Source organism: Mesoplodon bidens (assembly GCF_964165515.1).
Source record: "Mesoplodon bidens genome assembly, chromosome: 11".
Lineage (NCBI taxonomy): Eukaryota > Metazoa > Chordata > Mammalia > Artiodactyla > Ziphiidae > Mesoplodon > Mesoplodon bidens.
In genome coordinates, this window is record NC_138167.1 from 5,923,567 (window position 1) to 5,943,236 (window position 19,670).

General features: G+C 56.9%; 2 protein-coding genes across 3 annotated transcripts; both read left to right on the plus strand.

Annotated features, from left to right (window-relative positions):
• Nucleotides 1-999: 999 nt before the first annotated feature.
• Nucleotides 1,000-7,571, plus strand: LRRC23 (leucine rich repeat containing 23). Of its 2 annotated transcripts, XM_081248487.1 has the most exons (8): nucleotides 1,000-1,042; nucleotides 1,543-1,715; nucleotides 1,793-1,902; nucleotides 2,355-2,608; nucleotides 3,694-3,824; nucleotides 4,473-4,609; nucleotides 6,539-6,824; nucleotides 7,385-7,571. In XM_081248487.1, exons 2-7 carry the CDS (start codon nucleotides 1,593-1,595, stop codon nucleotides 6,798-6,800), a joined length of 1,017 nt encoding a protein of 338 aa, XP_081104613.1. In that variant the 5' UTR covers nucleotides 1,000-1,042; nucleotides 1,543-1,592; the 3' UTR covers nucleotides 6,801-6,824; nucleotides 7,385-7,571. The 2 variants fall into 2 exon arrangements, with proteins under 2 accessions (XP_081104613.1, XP_081104614.1); XM_081248488.1 differs by lacking the exon at nucleotides 1,000-1,042 and having other exon boundaries at nucleotides 1,426-1,715; nucleotides 7,483-7,571.
• Nucleotides 7,572-8,014: 443 nt separating this feature from the next.
• ENO2 (enolase 2) lies at nucleotides 8,015-16,023 on the plus strand. Its single transcript, XM_081248481.1, has 12 exons — nucleotides 8,015-8,117; nucleotides 9,260-9,356; nucleotides 9,870-9,965; nucleotides 10,116-10,174; nucleotides 10,463-10,532; nucleotides 11,123-11,256; nucleotides 11,478-11,700; nucleotides 12,728-12,925; nucleotides 14,023-14,224; nucleotides 14,487-14,595; nucleotides 14,753-14,811; nucleotides 15,117-16,023. The coding sequence occupies exons 2-12, from the start codon at nucleotides 9,272-9,274 to the stop codon at nucleotides 15,184-15,186; spliced, it is 1,305 nt and encodes a 434-aa protein (XP_081104607.1). The 5' UTR covers nucleotides 8,015-8,117; nucleotides 9,260-9,271; the 3' UTR covers nucleotides 15,187-16,023.
• Nucleotides 16,024-19,670: the final 3,647 nt, after the last annotated feature.

The following is a 19,670-nucleotide window of genomic DNA, read 5'->3' on the forward strand; positions in this document are numbered from 1 at the left end:
TGTCAGGACTCCAAAACAGGCTTTCTTTTCTTTTCTTTTTTTTTTCGGCCTTGCTGCGCAGCTTGTGGGATCTTATTTCCCTGACCAGGGATCGAACCCAGGCCATGGCAGTGAAAGCACTGAGTCCTAACCACTGGACTGCCAGGGGATTCCCAACAATCCAGGTCTTAAGATACATCGGGCCTGGGCTCCTTCCACTCCAGGAAGCCACCTGCCAGAGGTCTACCTGAAAATAATTATTGGTGGGGGAACCAGACCAAATACTTCATAAGTTTATTTATTTACTTATTTTGGCTGCATTGGGTCTTCATTGCTGCGCATGGGCTTTCTCTAGTTGTGGTGAGAGGGGGCTACTCTTGTTGTGGTGCGTGGGCTTCTCATTGCGGTGGCTTCTCTTGTTGGGAGCACAGGCTCTGGGCGCGCAGGCTTCAGTAGTTGTGGTACTTGGGCTTCAGTAGTTGTGGCTCGCGGGCTTTAGAGCGCAGGCTCAGTAGTTGTGGCGCACGGACTTAGTGGCTCCGTGGCACGTAGGATTTTCCTGGACCAGGGCTCGAACCCCTGCCCCCTGCATTGGCAGGTGGATTCTTAACCACTGCGCCACCCACCACTTGGTATTTCTTGCCCTTCTTCCCCACCTTTTACTTCAGGGAATGAGTTTCTTTTGAATTCACAGTACTTCTGCATTGAGGTTGTCCTTTAAGGTCTCGCATGGTGCAATGGCTAGCCCCGCCCCTCAGCTCTACTAAGCCACGCCCACTGGCCTTTTTAGCGGGCCAATTACCGCCCCTCATCCGGGTTCCTAGGACTGGGAAATTGGGCTCGTAACCAGGCAACTACCGGTCTGCTTGCTTCGCGGCGGATTTTCAGTTCGGTTATTCGCAGCTCTTCTCTCAACGGCTGCCAGCTGCGGAAGGCCAGTGCCCGGCCTCCCCGTTGCCATAACAGCAGGACACAACTCCTCCTCCCTTGCCCTCTACCAAACAGTCCTTCCCTCTCGGGGCCAAGCCTTCTCCAGTAGAGCTTCTAGTTGAGCAGAACCAGGGTCTGCGCCCCTTTGCAGAGGAAGATTGATTGAGTGGGAGGGTTGGAGGCTGCGTGTCAGGCTGGTGTCCCAGAGGGGACAGGGAAATGGGTCTACGCGGCGTGGGAGAGTTAGAAGAAAGGAGTAGAACAGGGGTTATAGAGATGGGAGGGGATGGGAGGGGGCGGCAGGGAGGTTTGGAGGAGACCGTGGCTTAAGGCAGAAGTGGGAAGAACTAAGGAGAGGGAAGTCCAGGAAGCTGGACACCGAGCTGCTGGAGGAGTGGGAGCCCCTGAGAAGGGCAGGAAATGCCTTGGGGGTCTGGGAAGGCATCCAAGTGAGAGGGGTCCTTGGTGGGAAGTATGAAGTGGAGGTTGGGAGTCCAAATGAGATGTTCACAGGGATGAGGAAAGACGCATCGCTGGCGGGAGGTCTGGGGTGATAGGGTGATGAGAGGGGTACCCGTTCATGGAGGTGAGGGAGGGAGCCTTGGCAGACGCTGAGGAGACCTTCTTCCTCAGGGCCGGGACCTAACTGGATTTGACTCCAGAGCCTTCAGCAGGGAAGAAAAATGTCAGATGAAGATGATCTGGAAGACTTTGAGCCAGACCTGGATGGTCTGGAAAGGGAAGACGACGAGAAGGAGACAGAGGAGTGGGAGGACCACAGGAAAGAGGGAGAAGACCCTGAGGAAGTGAGAGCTTGGAAGCAGAGGGGGCCGGGCTTAAGGGCTGGGGTGGAAGGGATGCCTGAGTCCGCTTCCTCCTGCAGTGGATGTCCACGCCCCTCACAGAGGACATGATGAAGGAAGGGCTTTCTGCGCTCTGCAAGACGGGTAATGGACTGGCCCATGCTTACGTCAAGCTGGAGGTTAAAGACAGGTGTGTTCATGGGGGACCAGAAGAGGTCTGAGGATGTGGGACCCAGTGTCCTTTCTCAGCCTCCCCCCTGGGTGTTTCGGCTGAGGTTGGATCTCTGGCATCCTGGACCAGTGAGGAGGGAAGGATAGAGTCTACTTTTCAGGATGCTGTGACTCCCTGTGTCAGAGCTGGCCTGGGCAATTGGAGGCTGTGAGGGTATGGGCTGGAGGTGGGGATTCCCGTTGGACTCCCTCCCTTGTCTTTCAGAGTGTCGCTTCTCAGCCCTTCACAGACACAAGGTCCCTGCCCACCGTTGAGAACCCACCTACCTTCTCTTCCCCCTCCCCAGCCCTCCCTTCTGTCAGCCACTCTCCTCTCCACTCTAAGCCATCTTCAAACTGCCCTCTGCTCTAGTACTTCTGACAGTCCTTGCTGGATTCTTAACCCTGACCCTGGCCTCTACCGTCTCCTAGGGTTCTGACAGACATCTACTTGCTGCGTTCCTACATCCATCTGCGCTATGTGGATGTTTCCGAAAACCACTTGACAGACTTGTCCCCACTCAGTCACCTCACCCACCTGCTCTGGCTCAGGGCTGACGGCAACCGGCTGCGGAGTGCCCGCTTGAACGAACTGCCCTACCTGCAGATCGCCAGCTTTGCCTATAACCAGATCACCGACACTGAGGGCATCTCTCATCCTCGTCTGGCCAGCCTGGATCTCAAAGGTGGGGCCTTAGGCTGGGCCTCACAACATTCCTTCCTCGTCTGGGGCCAACAGAGGTGGGCAGTATGGTCCTTGGCTGTGCCACACAGCAATCTGCACTCGTTCATTCACTCATTCAGACACTCACGATGGTTCACGATGACAGTTCTTTGTGCTGGAGATGTAGCAGTGAACAAAACAAAGAAAACCCCTATTCTCCTGTAGCTTACACTGTAGTCAAGGGAGGCAGGCAATCATCAGTGATCAGTATTTTATTTTTAATCTTTGGCTGCACTGTGTGTCATGCGGTATCTTAGTTCCCCAAGCAGGGATCGAACCCGTATCCCCTGCAGTGGAAGCATGGCGTCTTAGCCACTGGGCCACCAGGGAAGTCCCAATGATCACAGTAAATAAGTACATTTAGAGACTTCCCTGGTGGCGCAGTGGTTAAGAATCTGCCTGCCAATGCAGGGAACACAGGTTTGAGCCCTGGTCCAGGAAGATCCCACGTGCTGCGGAGCAACTTAGCCCACGAGCCACAACTACTGAGCCCGTGCGCCGCAACTACTGATGCCCGCGCACCTAGAGCCTGTACTCCGCAACAAGAGAAGCCACCACAGTGAGAAGCCCGTGCACTGCAACTAGAGAAAGCCCATGCACAGTAACAAAAGACCCAACACGGCCAAAAATAAATAAAAAATTTAAAAAATAAGTAAATTTATAAAGCATGTTAAAAGGAGATAAGTGCTATGGAAAAAATCAGGGTAAAGGAAAGGTGGGGGAGCAGGGGTGGCGATTTCAAACAGGTTGGTTAGGACAAGTGTCATTGGGAAGTTGACATTTGAGCAAAGACTTGAAGGAGGAGAGGGAGTTAGCCATACACATTGCTGGGCACCCCTCATTCACTCCTCAAAGACTTAGGTGGGCACATCCATAGGCCCTTGGACTGCCAGACCACTGTCCAGGGCTCCGCAGCTCTTAAGTCTGGAGCTGTGCCTCCTCGTATCACCTGGCATTAGAGAAGATGACACAGAGGCTCCCCAGATTCAGGCTCTACTGCTGAACATTTGAAGTGGCCCTTTGAACTCTTGACACCCTCCTTCTCAGGGAACCACATCCACATGGTGACAGGTCTGGACCCCCAAAAGCTGATCAGCCTGCACACACTGGAGCTTCGGGGGAACCAGCTGAACAGCACCCTGGGAATCAACCTTCCTAAGCTGAAGAACCTCTTCCTGGTAGCTCACTGGGTCAGAGGGTGGTTGGTGCTGGGAAGGGGGCACTGTCCTGGGGGCCAGGATGCCTGGTTCTAGTAGACTTACCTACTAACTTCATCATCATCATCATAGGTATCATTTTCTGAGTGCTTACTTGGTGCCAGATGCTGTGTGGATTCAGAGTCAAAACAGACAAGGTGCTCACCACCTAGCAGGGCTGATAATACACAGTGTGTGGATAATATAGAGACAGTTTACTTTGATACAGGTAGCAGCACCATGTGCATAACTGAGGTTCAGGTCAGGCTAAGGAGGCCCCTTACGTGCCTAGGCTTTTAGATTCTTGAGTTGCCTCATTCCAGGATGGAGCTGAAGCCATTTCTCCTCAGTGGAGCAGTGAGGCTCTTGGCCTGGGCGGTGGGTTGAAGAATCTCCTCCTTAATCAGAGGTGGCTGTGCTGGGATGGGCAGTGAGAGTTACTGCTGAGCTTTCTCTGGGTTGGCAGCTTCTTCTGGATTCTTTACTCGCTACACGGGTCTCTACCCACCTCCACTCCCCTCCTGTACCCTCTCTACCTCTTAGATTTGCTCTTTCGCTGCATCTCTTTCTGATTTCCTTCCCTCTTCCTGCTCCCCTCTCCCAATCTATCTACTGTATCCTGGGGTCTAGGCCCAGAACCTGTTGAAGAAGGTGGAAGGCTTGGAAAACCTATGCAATCTCACTACCTTGCATCTTCGAGACAACCAGATTGAAACTCTGAGTGGCTTCTCCAAGGAAATGAAATCACTGCAGTACCTCAACCTAAGGTATGAACCCCCTCCAGGCCCACCTTGCCTCTACCCCTGACCAGGAGCCACCTTTGACCCTATGTTTCTCCCTGGTCCCAATCCCCCAGTTCTAGACCACCCCCAGATTCTCACCTCATCCTCTGTCCTGATCCTCACCCCTCCTGTCCTTACTTTCTTCTGCCTCCGTCCTAATTACAGCACTGAGACCTTTGTAGCCTGAGACCCCTGAATCCTATTCATTCAACCCACATATGGAGAACGTACTATGTGCCAGGCCTTGTGCTGTGTTTTGGGAACCATCTGAAGGAATCAGAGATGGTCCCTGTTCTCAGGGACTCACAGTCTGGCTCCATCCCGTATAAGTTTCCACTGCCCTTCTCCATCTCCTGGGCCCCAATTCCCCTTCCAGTTTCCTGCCTCTCTTCTTCTGAGCCCCACCTGTAAGGGATGGCCCCATACTGCTATAAAACACAAGACATGCTCAGATTTGTTTCTGTTTTTTTTCCCATAAATTTATTTATTGATTTATTTATTTTTGGCTGCGTTGGGTCTTCGTTGCTGCGCGTGGGCTTTCTCTAGTTGCGGCGAGCGGGGGCTACTCTTCATTGCGGTGCACGGGTTTCTCATTGCGGTGGCTTCTCTTGTTGCGGAGCACAGGCTCTAGGCACGCTGGCTTCAGTAGTTGTGGCACATGGGCTCAGTAGTTGTGGCTCGCGGGCTCTAGGACGCAGGCTCAGTAGTTGTGGCGCACGGGCTTAGTTGCTCCGCGGCACGTGGGATCTTCCCGGACCAGGGCTCGAACCCGTGTCCCCTGAATTGGCAGACAGATTCTTAACCAGTGTGCCACCAGGGAAGTCCCCGTGTTCAGATTTGAGGTGAGAAGAGTATTTAAAAGAAAATCTCTAGATGGAAAGGCGCTGAGGATCAGGGGCGATTTTCTTGCAGCAGCTCTTGTCGGATGGAGGATTTTATTGTGTATCTTTAAGCAAAGACGTAAGGAAATTGCCTCCTTCGTCAACAAAGACAAATCCTCGAGGCTGGCAGTGGAAAAAGAGTCTCCAAGTAGGGAGTGGTGGTTGTACGTTGAGGCCCGAAGTCCTGCTTTGACTGCTGGAGCGTCTCTTGCTAATTAGCTCTGCCCCCTGGGTCTGGTAGGGTGCAGGGGGTATTGTGTTCCTGTTAATGGTCTAGACAGGGATAATGGACCTTCCTCAGTGGCTATATACCAGGAATGTTTGGAAGTAAGTGTGGGGCGGAGGGGTTGTCTCAGTGACTGGGAGGTGCCCCTGGGGCCAAAGACCTGCAAGCAAGGACAGTCCAGCCCCTAAGAAACACCAGCGTGGTTCAGTGCCTCTCTTGAGATAAGGCTGAAACATTTAAGCCTGATGTCACAAAGGTGTGAGGCAAGAGCATGAAACCAATACACAGTATCCTACAATGAGGTACTTGAGGGGAGGAAGCTTATTCTTCAGGCTGGGAGGCCCTGACCCATCCCCAGCTCCAGGCTCCTTCCTGTGGGAGCACCAAGACAGCACCGTCTCCATGACCCTAGAGCCCATTTCCTTCTCCACTGGCTCGGGTCCTACCTTCTAACCTTTGATTAGGTGTGATGACACAGAAATCTGTCCCTACAAAGGAGACTCCCCCCTACTCCCCAACTACAAGACAGGGCTGAGACCTAGCTCTGCTGCTCCGAAAAGATAAATATGACACATTACAGAATAGACTGTGGCACCTAGGGATTCCCTGAAGGGCAGAACAGGACAGGAGTAGGGTTACACAGCGTCTCTGCAGCACATCTGGCAGTGCGTGGCAGGCCAATCCACAGAGGCCATGTTTCTAGAGAAACCGGAGCCTGGTGGGAGACTCCCCCTGAGGTCCCAAACCTGGTAGCTGGCCTCCGAAGCCCATTGTTCTCTCGTGAACACCTCCCCACCACACCGGCAGGGGCAACATGGTGGCTGACCTGGGGGAGCTCGCCAAGCTGCGGGACCTGCCCAAGCTGCGAGCCTTGGTGCTGCTGGACAACCCGTGTACGGAGGAGAACAACTACCGCCAGGAGGCCCTGGTGCAGATGGCGCATCTCGAGCGCCTGGACAAGGACTTCTACGAGGAGGAGGAGCGGGCTGAGGCTGATGAGATCCGGCAGAGGGTGAAGGAGGAGGCTGAGCCTGAGCCCGAATTGGAACTGGACCAGTCATCGATCTAGCAGTTCCCCTAGCCTCCAAGGACAGTAAGGAAGGGGGGGCAGCGAGGCCAGAAGAGGAGGCCAAGGGCCTGGCAGATGGGAAGGGAAGTTGCTGTAGGAGGAGGTGGGTGAGGAAGGCAGAGGCAAGGAAACCCCTTGGGGAGACCTGGGTTAGGAGTCACAGGTGGGGAGAAAGAACCAGAAGAGCCTGGGAGGAGCTGAGAGGCTTAGGAGATACATCAGGAGGCCTGAGGAGTAAGCAGTATGAATGGGGTGGCAGGCAGAGATGTGGCTGTGGGCTGGGCAGCCACACCTGATGGGAAATGCTGGGTCTGGGGCATGGTGGGGGGCGGGGTTGGGGGCCGTGGTGTATGAGGATGGCAGCTGGGCCTAGAGAAGACGGCAGGAGAGGAAGATCCTGCACTAAAGAGCCAAAGCTAAAAATAACAGGACACTGGCAGGAGGAAGAAAGGAGGGCAGGATGATGCAGAAAGAGACTGAGGCTGAGACCAGGGAAGCGTGGCAGCTGGCACTTCAGGTGGGGCAGAGGCGGCCGTGGGAGTGCAGTGGGGCCCGGAGGACTGGCTTCTGTCCTCTTCCTCCAGGAGACCAAAGATGCTGGCCCCAAGACTGAGGAGACTCCCAGCTGGGGGGGCCCACGCCCCCTCTTCCGGAGACAGAGGACACCTTTCTCTTGCCCCAGGCCTAGGAATTCATCACAGCCTGCCTCCCAGACTCTGTGACGGGCACCTGGGCAGCGGTGACTGGGCGGGAGCAGCCCTCAGGCAGGCCTGGTGGGAACCAGGCCTGGGTGGGCCAGGGGATGCTTGAAGAATTGGCTGCGGAGGAGCTGCGGAGGCGGCGGCCTGGAGTGTTTGGAACAGTTGTTCGTTTTTCCAATAAAGAGACATTTTGATACTCTTGTGTCTGACCGGGTTTGTGAGACACTGAGGCTGTCACGGGCTTCACTGGCGTGAGGCTGAGATTGTTACTTTCCACGGGGTCGGGGTGTGGGTATGAGCGCGCGTGGGCGGCGGGGGGCTAGGTCCTGGGTGGCCCCCGGCCCCTCTCACATCGCTCTCCTCCTGCCCTCCCTGCCCCATCCCATCGGTCCCCCCCACCCCCCGCGCTCCTACGTGCGCCTCCGCTGGCGGCTCCTGAATCATCGGGGGCTCCGGGTCACATGCGCCCGCCCGGCCCTATCCGCGCCTCCCCCGCCCGCCGCCCGGGCTCCGCAGCCGCCGCCACCGCCACTCCCGCTCTCTCTGCGCCGCCACCGCCACCACTGCCAGCGCCACCGACAGCGCCACCGCCACAGGCTGGGTCTGCAGCCCCGAGGTGAAGCCCCGGCCGAGCCCCGCGCCCCTCCGGCCCCCTCCCCTCGCCGCCGCGCCCCCGCCCCTCTCCCCGGGCCTCGCGCATCCCTCGCCGCGCGGCGCTGCGCACCTGCTCCGCCACCCGCGCCCCCCAGGCACCTCCTTCCCCAGCCTTCCCGGACCGCTCGTCTCGGCTTCAGGCTGTCGCCCCCTCCTCGTTCGCGCGCCAGGCCTCTCCGCACCTGTGTGTAACTGCGCCTTTCTCCACCCTTGTCTGCCCCCTCCCCATGCCCCTTTTCGCCTCCGGTTCTGTCGACGATAAGGTTTCGCGGTCTCCCCGGGCTGTGCATTTTTCCCCTGGCACGTCCTTTGGCTTTGCATCGGGGAAATGTCTTTCTCACCCTCCCTCGGCATCCGCAGACTTCCTCTAGACGCCCCTCTCCCACTCCTCTCCCGCATCGCCCACTCCGGTTACAGTGTTTCCACTGCACCGGGGAGGGATGGGAAGAAGGGAGAATTTGTCTAGGGGACGGCGGAGGACCGGCCCAGCTGTGCCTCTCCCCACGGGTCTCTCCTCCTCCCTCCCCACGGCAACCCCCAGAGACTGAGGACCCTCTCGCAGACTTCTCTACTGTACATCTCTCGGGAAGAGGAGGGACATACATTTGGAGGGAGATTGGGACCTTGGAGTGGGGGTTGGAGCGTTAGATTGGGGGGGATGGGGGCTCGGGAGGAGAGGCCTCCCGCTGCCCATACGACCCATGCTCTTCTGGGCTCCAAGGAGAAATGCAAACCTAGCAGTCGGACCGCCCTGAGGAGATCTGGGGGAACCCCACCAGCCGGCTGCTGAGGGGATGAGGGAACCACTGCCGTGCCCCTCCCCTCCTCACTGCGGAGTCCTCCCATCTCGGTTTTGATCCTACCCCGCCCCCCACTGCAGTGACCTCCCCTTCCTCACTGCATTGACCTTCTCCTCTCCCCACGGGCGGGGGGATCCCTTCTACAGCCGACGACTGCAGCCAGCTCCTCGTCACCCCCCCACCCAGTGCAGTAACCTCTTTCCCATCCCTCCCAGCCTCCCAGCCTTTGGCCCCTCCCACTGGTCTCAGGCTCCACCCCTCTAAGCCTCTTACCTTTCTCCTTCCTTCCCTTCCACCCAAGCAGATCTCAGCCATCATGTCCATTGAGAAGATCTGGGCCCGGGAGATCCTGGACTCCCGTGGGAATCCCACGGTGGAGGTGGATGTCTACACTGCCAAAGGTAATGGGCAGGGCCTTCCCACAGCCCCCATGCTGGCTTTGCCCTCGCCTGGCATGGGCGGCTCCCCTGGAATTCCCAGTGGGGATGGGGTGCTGGGCCAGGCTCAGGAGCCTGGAGCGGGGCGGGGTGGATCCTCCTTGTCCAGGGGAGCCAGGATAGGCTGGTCTCTGTGTGCTAGTTTAGTGTGTGATACACAGCCTGCCTCTGCCTTCTGTGTTCACCGTGTGTGCATGTGTGTACCGTGTGTGCGTGCTCCATGTGTGCTGCCTGCGTAGCTTCGTTCCTGTGGGTTCCCACTTGCGCACGTGGGACCTCAGTTGGGTGGATGAGGAGGCCACTGCTTGTGCATCCGCCTCCGTGCGTGTGTCCGGGTCGCGGGGCGGGGTGGTTTGTTAAGGAGCGCTGTTGGAAGAAGGCTGGATGCGGCTGCAGGGGCGTAGAGCTGGAAGGTGAAGAATCCCTGGTCCCTGTGGTGTCCTCTCTCTCCATCCTCATTCCACGTTCCCCTCCCAGGGCTTTTCCGGGCTGCGGTGCCCAGTGGAGCCTCCACTGGTATCTATGAGGCCCTGGAGCTAAGGGATGGGGACAAACAGCGTTACTTAGGCAAAGGTGAGGCCCTTTGTCTTTTCCCGGCTCTCCCGTCCCTCCACTGGGGACCTCACACCAGTCCCCAGCCCTCTTCCTGCATGCCTTCCCCCGACCTTTTCTCTTCTGGCCCCTCCTGGCCTGAGCCGGCCTGACCTCTCCACCTCTCCCTAGGTGTCCTGAAGGCAGTGGACCACATCAACACCACCATCGCCCCGGCCCTCATCAGCTCAGTGAGGCCCGCTCTTTGCTGGGGGTGGGGACCAGGGTCCTGGAAGGAACCCTGGATTAGGGGAGGATGAAGAAGAGGGAGAAAGGCCCACCTCCTGGGAACCATGGTTACCGGGGAAGGATGCCCCCTGCTCCCATGGAGCTTCAGGTCCCCTAATCCAGACAGGCCGCTGTTGCAGGAACCTGGTTGGACCCTGGCTAGATGTGAGCCTGTGTGTGGATGTAGGGGGCCCTCTGGCTTAGGGTCCAGCCTTCATCCTGGCTTTGGGTGACGGAGGCTCTGCTCACAGGGTCTTTCTGTGGTGGAACAAGAGAAGCTGGACAGCCTGATGTTGGACTTGGATGGGACTGAGAACAAGTGTAAGCAGGGGCTGGGAGAGAGTGGGGGTGGGGAGGGAACTCACGGAGCAGATGGAGAACTGAGGGGCCAGCGCTGTGGGGGGCTTCTTAGGAAGGATGACCTGGGACTTCCCCGGAGGTCCAGTGGTTAGGACTCCACGCATGAGCTTCCACTGCAGGGGGCACGGGTAGGATCCCTGGTTAGATCCTGCATGCCACGAGGTGTGGCCAAAAAAAAAAAAAAAAAAAAAATGAGAAGGATGACCCGAGGAGGACTAGCCCTTCAAGAAACCATGAGTTTAACGCCAGTGGGAGGGGAATGACATTAGACAGAAGGGAGAACTTTGCAGCATAAGGAGGGGGGAGTTGGTGGCAGATAGTCTGTGGTCTCGGGGATGTTTAGCAATAGTGCCGCTCTCTGCCCTTTCCAGTCATCTCCCGTTGCTGCCCCCCCCCACTATTTTCAGGAGAGGATGGATGAGGTGTTGCAGGAGTGGAGAGGGAGGAGGGGGGTCCCCTTTACTGGCTCCTTTTGGGGAGTATAGGTGGAGGCGAGGCCTGGAAAGGGAAGGGGACGTGTTTGCTCAGTGCCTTCCTCTGTAATCTCCCAGCCAAGTTTGGGGCCAATGCCATCCTGGGTGTGTCCCTGGCCGTGTGTAAGGCAGGGGCAGCCGAGCAGGAATTGCCCCTCTACCGCCACATTGCTCAGCTGGCCGGGAACTCAGACCTCATCCTGCCTGTGCCGGTGAGACTATGACCTGCCCCTCCCAGGGGTGGGTGGGGAGGGAGTATGAAGCCTTGTGAGGACCGATGGGAGGAAAGTGATGGGGCGCAGCTAAAGAGAAAGGATGGGGACGGGGGACTCCGAGTCCAGGAAGCTGGAGGAAGTTTGGGATTTGGGGTTGACGCTCCCAGGGGCGGAGAGGGAAGTGCTCTATGACCTTTCTGTCCTCCTGTGGCTCCCAGGCCTTCAACGTGATCAATGGGGGCTCCCATGCTGGGAACAAGCTGGCCATGCAGGAGTTTATGATCCTCCCAGTGGGCGCTGAGAGCTTTCGGGATGCCATGCGGCTTGGGGCGGAGGTCTATCACACACTCAAGGGCGTCATCAAGGACAAGTATGGCAAGGATGCCACCAACGTGGGAGATGAAGGTGGCTTTGCCCCCAATATCCTGGAGAACAGGGAAGGTGAGGCCAGGATCCCCACTCCTAGCTCTAAGTCTCACTCCATCCCAGGACATCAGGAAGGGCCACACATTTCACCAAGTCCCGAGGAGGCTGCGTGAGGGTCCCTGAGCTAATTCCAAGAGGTTCCATTCCTCGGAGTGGGTGCCAGAGGGCCTAACAAATTCACATGCAGGCCTAAGAGGATATTCTTTATCCACCCAGCCAGATCTGTTAGCATCTGCAAGTTCCCACTGGAGCCCCTGGGGATGCTGGGAGATGGTCTAGGTGACCTGTGGGATCCATCCCCACCTTTAACTCCGATGGATCCTCAGTGTGATGAGATACACCATACTCCAGGGAATCCACTCCAAATCTATCCCATTCCCACCCCAACCTCTTAGACTTCTAGGATTTCTAGTCTTCCTTTGCCCTGGGAGAAACCTTATAGTGAAGAGAAACTATACAGACAGGTAGTGGCTAAGAGTTAACTTTCTGGGGCCAAATTGCCTGGATTTGAACCTTGACTTGAAGAGTTAACTGGCTGGTGATCTTGCTCACTTAACTTCTCTGTGCTTGTCTTTCTCATCTGTAAAATGGGAATGACAACAGTCTCTACCTGTTAGCATAATTGTGACAATTAAATGAGATCATATGTGTAAGTGCTTAGGTGACATAGCCCTCAATCAATTATAGCTATTTAAAACAAAACAAACAAACAAAAAGACAAAACTATGGGACTTCCCTGGTGGTCCAGTGGTTAAGAGCCCACGCTTCCAATGCCGGGGCTGTGGTTCAATCCCTGGTCGGGGAACCAAGATCCCACACACCGTGTGGCGTGGCCAAAACAAAAACAAAAACAAAAAAACTATTATTAACACAGTTCCATTCCTCTGCCTTCCTAAAAGGTGGCCTGCTCGTCGCAGACCTGGGAATAACCCCAAAACAACCTTAACCAGACCCAGACCTCTCCCTAGCAACAACCCTCCACTTCTGTTCTGAATTTCTTTCTTTCTCTCATTCCTCCTTGCCCATTGTATTCCATCCCCAGCCTTGGAGCTGGTGAAGGAAGCCATTGACAAGGCTGGCTACACAGAAAAGATCGTCATTGGCATGGATGTCGCCGCCTCGGAGTTTTATCGTGATGGCAAATACGACTTGGACTTCAAGTCTCCCGCTAATCCTTCCCGATACATCACTGGGGACCAGCTGGGGGCCCTCTACCAGGACTTTGTCAGGGACTATCCTGGTGAGAGCAAGGGCTGTGGCAGGGGGAGGGCAGGGGGCAGGCAGGGATGTGTTGGGGACAACTCTGGACCTTACGGGGGTGCTGACCCTGGTGCCAGGGAGAGATGTCCTGAGAAGAGCCTGAGAACCAGGGGTGGGGTGAAGGAGCCTCCTGCAGAGGTTGGGCTTTGGATGTCGTGTAATCGTGCAGGTGCCTGTGGTAAATCTGTTCCATCTGCTTTGGATCCTGATTAAAATCCTGAACTCTGAAGCTGCTGGGATCAGCGGGCGGGTTTGGGAGGAACCAGGCATGGTGAGAGGGTGACTGGAACTAGCACAGTTCAGGATCTTGGGTTGATAAAACTGGATGCTGGGGAATTCCCTGGTGGTCCAGTAGTTAGGACTCCACACTTTCACTGCCGAGGGCACGGGTTCAATCCCTGGTCAGGGAACTAAGATCCCATAAGCCACCAGTGTGGTGGCTGGATGCTGGATGCTGAATGGAGCTGGACGTCACGTGGATGAGGAGGTGCTGAATCACCCTCTCTAGGTCCCCCAATGGCTTTTACCCCTGGATGGAGGCAATTGGTTTCCAGTTCCTGAGACAGAGTGAGAGAAAAGAGACCTAAATTGCAGAATGACGTTTTTAGAACAGCAACGAGGAAGGGCTTCCTGATAGAAAATGGGAAAATACAAAGATAGGTTGTGAGGGCTTCCCTGGTGGCGCAGTGGTTGAGAGTCCGCCTGCCGATGCAGGGGACACGGGTTCGTGCCCCGCTCCGGGAGGATCCCACATGTCGTGGAGCAGCTGGGCCCGTGAGCCATGGCCGCTGAGCCTGCACGTCCGGAGCCTGCGCTCTGCAACGGGAGAGGCCACGATAGCAAGAGGCCTGCGTACCGCAAAAAAAAAAAAAAAAAAGATAGGTTGTGAGAAAGTTTCTAAACTCTTGTTTTTTGAAAGGTTTTATGAAAGAATCAAGAAGCAATCAGGGCAGGCTTGTTTCTGGGGAAGGAGGGGTGAGGAGGCTGAATTGGCCATGGGGTCTGACCTGTCCGTTCAGGGAACCTCAGCGGGGTGTTCCTGCCTGACTCAGAGCCTCCGCATCGCTCTCCCAACAGTGGTCTCCATTGAGGACCCCTTTGACCAGGACGACTGGGCTGCCTGGTCCAAGTTCACAGCCAACGTGGGGATCCAGATTGTGGGTGATGACCTGACAGTGACCAACCCAAAGCGAATCGAGCGGGCTGTGGAGGAGAAGGCCTGCAACTGTCTGCTGCTGAAGGTCAACCAGATCGGTTCGGTCACCGAAGCCATCCAAGCGTGAGTGCCTGCCGTCCCTGACTCAGCCCGTTTCTGCAGGATCCCTCTCACCAGTGCTCCCAGCCCAGTCTTGCCCACAAGTGCTGAAGGGGGCAGGGAACCTGGAGTCACTGTCACGGCTCTCCTGGTTCTGCTCCCCCCACCCAGGTTCCCTGCTCCCCTCCCCGACAGCTTCCCTCCAGATGTTTCTTGACCAACACAGGGGATGAGAAGAGGGTGCGGGCGTGAGGGGCTGGGGCTCAGTGCTGCTGTACTGATGCAGGTGCAAGCTGGCCCAGGAGAATGGCTGGGGCGTCATGGTGAGTCACCGCTCGGGAGAGACTGAGGACACGTTCATTGCGGACCTGGTGGTAGGGCTGTGCACAGGCCAGGTGAGCGCCAGGGAGCCCTTTGTGCAATTGGTGGGTTCTGCTCAGGTGGCTCTCTCCCAGGGGTTTGCGGGTGTTGGGGGAATTTCAAGGGAGTATAAGTTTTCTTTCACGGGGAAAAGGGCGGCCACTGACCTGCTTATGTTTTGTGGTGTTTTAGATCAAGACTGGTGCCCCATGCCGTTCTGAGCGTCTGGCTAAGTACAACCAGCTCATGAGGTGAGGGAACCCGGGGAATAGAAGCCCAGGGCCCAGGGGGTTATAAGCTGTGTTTCTCCACCATTTCATCTCCAGTGCCTGGGGCCTGGAGAACAAACAGTAGGCATCCAGAAAATACTTGTTTTTGATGGATGGGTTTACAGATGGCCTGATTGACAGCCCATGGAAAGCCAGGGAATGCCCTCAGCTCAGGCCAGGACCTGGGAGCAGGTGGTGCGAGGGGCTTGGAGGATGGCAGCCCCATGGGAAGTGGGGGCGGTCCTCCTGCTTCCCTGACTGTTTCCTTTCTGACTCCCCTCTCTCAGAATCGAAGAGGAGCTGGGGGACGAAGCTCGCTTCGCCGGACATAATTTCCGCAATCCCAGCGTGCTGTGATCCCTCTACCTGCCTGGAGACTTGGAGCCCATCGCCGTCTGCCTGGAACCTCTTCTTTCCGGTCCTGCTCGAAATTTCACCCCAGACACCCCGGCTGACCTGCTGCGCTGCTCCTTGGCTGGTCCAGCCCCTGCTGTCTCCGCTCTCGCCCACTCTGGGTTCCACTCTCCACTCCTTCCTTTCTCTTCTCCCTCCTCAAAAACTGGCCACGGACTGAGGATGTCAGGGCATCCACGGAAGACCGATCAGGGTCTGTGCTGGAGCGTCAGGGTTGGTTGTTGCGGTGTGTAGAGGGGCCATGTGTCATGTGTGCTTTGCGCTGGGTCTGTTCGTTTCCAGATTGCATATGAGGCAGGAACTGCGCACTGCTGAGTGGAGGGCAGTGCTGGCTGCGTGCTCAGGCCTGGCCTAAGGCACTGATGTATTATTTATTCATTTATTTATTTTTCATTCATCCTGTTAATGATTCACTTCCTCATAACTCCAGGGCCAGAAACTGGCCTGACTGGACGGGACCATGTGTCTGTATTTCACGTGACTGTAGATTCTGAGATGGCCTGGGGTGGGGGTCTTGCTGGAATGGGAAGGGTCACAGAAAGGGGCCTCGATGAGGGTTCCTGTGTGTGTGCCAAGCCTTAACCGCAGCCTGGCTTGGTCCAGAGGTGGGGCTGTGTGCCCGGGGCTCCTCCCCTGTCCCTCTCTCCCCAGCCCGCCTCCCCCTCGTTCGTTCGTTCTTCCTGCAGCTGCACCTGAGCACCGTCTCACTCCCCCGTGCCGTGTTCCACAGCTGCCAGCACCTCTGTGGCGTTGAAATGAGCACCACCATTAAAGTCTGAGTCACCGTGCATTACTGTGTCTGAGGAGTCTTACTCTCATCCACACGAGGGGAGAGAAGATGGAGCTCCTGGAAGCCGGTGAAACTGGATAGCAGAGCTGGGGAGGGCACAGAAAGAGGAAGAAACCCAGCAAATAGGCCAGGAGGATGGCATTGCCTACCTCACCCTGGCCAGGTAGGGAGCACATTGCCCTGCCTTGTCAGCAGCAAGCCTGGCCCCAGGACCCAGGTGAATTAGGGCTTCTTAACCTGGGGTCCCAGAATTCCTAAAAGTATCAAAAATTGTGTGTGTATATCCATTTTTGGAGAAAGGGATCCCAAGGGTTTGCAGATTCACCAAAGGCCTTGACCAGAGAAGGGATAAAGCTGTGGGCTAGAGCAGCTCCGGTACTGGGCCTCTCCCAGACCAAGTCCTGGCTGCTTCTGGGATGGACCAGCACTGCCTGGGCAGCACCCCTTGCAAGGTGGGGCCCCGGGGAGGAAAGGATGGTACTTGGGAAGAAAGGTACCATGGAGCGAGGGAAGAATGGTACTGGGGGTACAGAAGCCTGAAGAAACAGCCTTCCTGGAGATTCAGGACCTGGGGTGCTCAACGGGCCCCTCCCTGGGTCAGCCTGCGAGAAGGGTGCCGGTGTGTGGCTGGGGAGACGCACTATCACTCTTCAGCTCCAGCGGAGCCCCAGCATTGAGATGGGAACCCAGGAACCACCGGGGAGGAGGGGGAGGGGGGAGGGGGGAGGGGGCCGGAGGAAGGGGGCGGGGGAGCCACCTCCAGGGCTCGGATACCCGGGCGGAGCCGGCAGGGGCTGTGGAAAGCTGTGGCCACTAGAGCGAATTGCAAGGCTGCTCCCTCTGTGGGCCTCCCACTCTGTTTCTTCTCTGAGTTCTGGTCCTGGGCCCCCTCTGCCATTCCGCCCAGCTCCAGGACTGGAAGAGGATTCCCGTTCTGTATGGGCAGGACCCGTTTCTCTGCTTTTCTCCTCCTGTGTCGCTGACAACTCAGCCCTTTTCAGTCGAAGAGTTTCTCGCCCCGTCCTCTGTGCCTCTTCATTACAGCGCGGGCATCTCAGCTTTCCCTTCTCTGCTGTCTCCTGGTGCCCCTTTCTGTTTCCCTTGGGGGCCAACCGTACTTTTCTCTAGGGTCCATTATATCCATCTTTCTTCAGTAACTCCTGGTCGGAGCCATATTTCCTAACCTCTGCCCTTTCCTCCTTGCTAGGTCGCCTTCTCATGCCCCCCACACCCCAACCCCTCAGGTACTGGCTTGGATTGGGTTACAGCTAGCTCTGCCTGGGCCTCCCAGGCCCCTCTCTCCACTTTCCTTTTGTGCCGTTGCCTGGAGACGGGTGGGTCGTGGGGGACTGGGGCCAGAGAGGGAGCTGGGGTGAGGGATGGTGGTGGGGTGTGTGTGATGCTCCCTGAAGCTGAATTGTGAGCCCTGCCCTCAGGTAGGGGAGGAATTGGAGGGGGTAGGCCCTGGCTTCTCTTCTCACTCTCCTCATCCCGTTTCTACCACTGCCTAAGTTTTTCTTTCAGGCTCAGCTACCATCCTAGCCCATCCCTTAGTGGTTAAAAAAGGAGGGAGAAGAGCTCGGCCTGGAAAGGAGCTGGGAAGAACCTGGGCCAGGGCCCAGTGGGGGACTGAACTGAACAGTGCAGACAGGGAGGAAATGCAATGGAGGGGGGACCATGGGGAGAGGAGGAGTCTTGGAACAAAGTTGGGGGGTGGGGAGAGGAGCTGGGGTTCTCCTAGGACACAGATGAAGGGAGTGGGCGGTGGGGGGGCGGGCGGGCAGGGTGGAGCTGTCTGGAAAGCCCTGAGGGATAAGGAAGGTGGGACTGGGGTAATAAAGTGAGTGCCAACCAGTTCAAGAGTCTGAAGAGTGGTGATTCATTCCTAGGCCAGGGAAGCCTTCCTGCTCAGGTTCCCCGGTGCCATAGAATCCATTTAGAGCTTCTGGGTATTCCTAGAACTTGGCTGAGCCTGGCCCAGGGAAATATGAGGCAAAATCTACTAGTTGCTACAGAGCCAAGCTCCTTCCCTCTCAGAAGGCTGGTGGGATCCCACCCTCAGGGCCCGCCCTCGGCCTCTAGCTGGTGGGCTCACACACAAACACCACCCCCAGCCCCAGCCCCAATCTGGAGCGCTACTGAGGGCTCCCAATCCAGACTCCGGCTCCAGATCTTCTTGTTTCCCAGCCTGCCTCCCTCCCTCCCATTCTCTGGCCTTCCCAATCTCAGCTGCCAAAAATCACCCAGCGTCTTGGTGTCCTTTGTCCTGAGAGATGTTGCTGCTTGGTGTGGGGCAGGGAGAGAGCCCAGGAGACTCTGGGGGGTGGGAACCGGGGGTGCTGGCCTCCTGGCTGAAGACTGGCAGTGGCTGGGGACTGTCAGGGGCAGAGGCTGCCTGGAGAGGGGTCTGCGGTGGAACTGTGTCCACATTAGAATGATGGCGATGGGGGAACCTGGGCACCAGGGGTTGTCTCCACGTGGAGCCTAATCCCCACCCGACCCCTTCCCTGTAGCCCAAAGTACTGTGAGTGATGACTTCGAACAGATTTGAGAAGGAAAATGGAGCTGCTACCAGCCAGAGGGCCTGAGGATGGTGTCCCACTCCCATAAATGAACGCTCATGCGCCCCCATTCCTACCATTTCCTTCTACTGCTTTCCCTTTCCATGTCCCCAGCTTGTCCTCCGTATCACTGAATTTCCCTCCTCCTCCACATGGCCACCAAAGGCCTTGTCTATCTTACATTTCTTTCTCATCTTCATTACCACTCCCTTCCACCCGCACCCCATTCTATCTACCTTGTCTTGCCAAACGAAACCCTCCTCAGCTCTTTTGCAAACCACCCCCCGCCCCCACCCTGGAATCCAGCCATTCCCCCCACCCCCGCCCCATCTTCCACCTTCCTCTCCCACCCAGAACCCAGTCCCCTAGAATCTGCATCTGGTCCCACCGTCTCCATCCTTTCTTAAGGTTCCTCTTGCTTTCCCTTCTCTCTCCACATGACATCTCTAGACTTGTCATTCCCCCAAATTCTTATATTTGCTGTTCTTTCCCCAACACCAATCACCCCCAAACTCTTCACTCTCTTCCAGAAACACCATCTTCCTGGGTATGTCTCCTCCATCTTTTCAATTTCTTCCCCTCCTTATGACCCCAAACTTCCATCCCATTCTCTCTCACAAATGCCCTCCCAAACCTCTTCTGCTACATGTTTGCCAAAGACGCTGTCACCCCAAGGTTCTTTCCCCTCCCCTTGTCACACACCTCACTGCCCCCGTGGCCCCCAAGAAGCTCCATCTCTCCAACCTAACTCCATTACCCCATCTCTGCCACAAACCCACAGGCTCGCCCCCTCACCTCTACCGCACACCCCGTGGCCCCCAAACTTCTCCAGCCTCCCTCATAACTGCCCATACAACCCACGGCCCCTCCTACCTAGCCCTCTCCCGCGCCAGGCCCGCGGGCTCCCCGCATTCCGCCTGAGCGAACCCCTCCCCGCGCCCAGGCCCCCTCGGCCTCGGTCTCTGACAACTCGCCCGGCGCCTCCCCCTCTCCGGATCCCCCTCCCCCCCTCGCCTCGCCGCTCGCCTCGCGCTCCCTCCCTCCCTAGCGGCTCCCTCCCGGCCCCTCTCTCCTCC

Coding starts and splice junctions, on each gene's coding strand:
- LRRC23 (XM_081248487.1), top strand. CDS start 1,593: ATGTCAGATGAAGATGATCTGGAAGACTTTGAGCCAGACCTGGATGGT. Junction 2,609..3,693: donor GGCCAGCCTGGATCTCAAAG/GTGGGGCCTTAG, acceptor CCTCCTTCTCAG/GGAACCACATCCACATGGTG. Junction 3,825..4,472: donor AGCTGAAGAACCTCTTCCTG/GTAGCTCACTGG, acceptor CCTGGGGTCTAG/GCCCAGAACCTGTTGAAGAA.
- ENO2 (XM_081248481.1), top strand. CDS start 9,272: ATGTCCATTGAGAAGATCTGGGCCCGGGAGATCCTGGACTCCCGTGGG. Junction 10,533..11,122: donor GGATGGGACTGAGAACAAGT/GTAAGCAGGGGC, acceptor GTAATCTCCCAG/CCAAGTTTGGGGCCAATGCC. Junction 12,926..14,022: donor CTTTGTCAGGGACTATCCTG/GTGAGAGCAAGG, acceptor CTCTCCCAACAG/TGGTCTCCATTGAGGACCCC.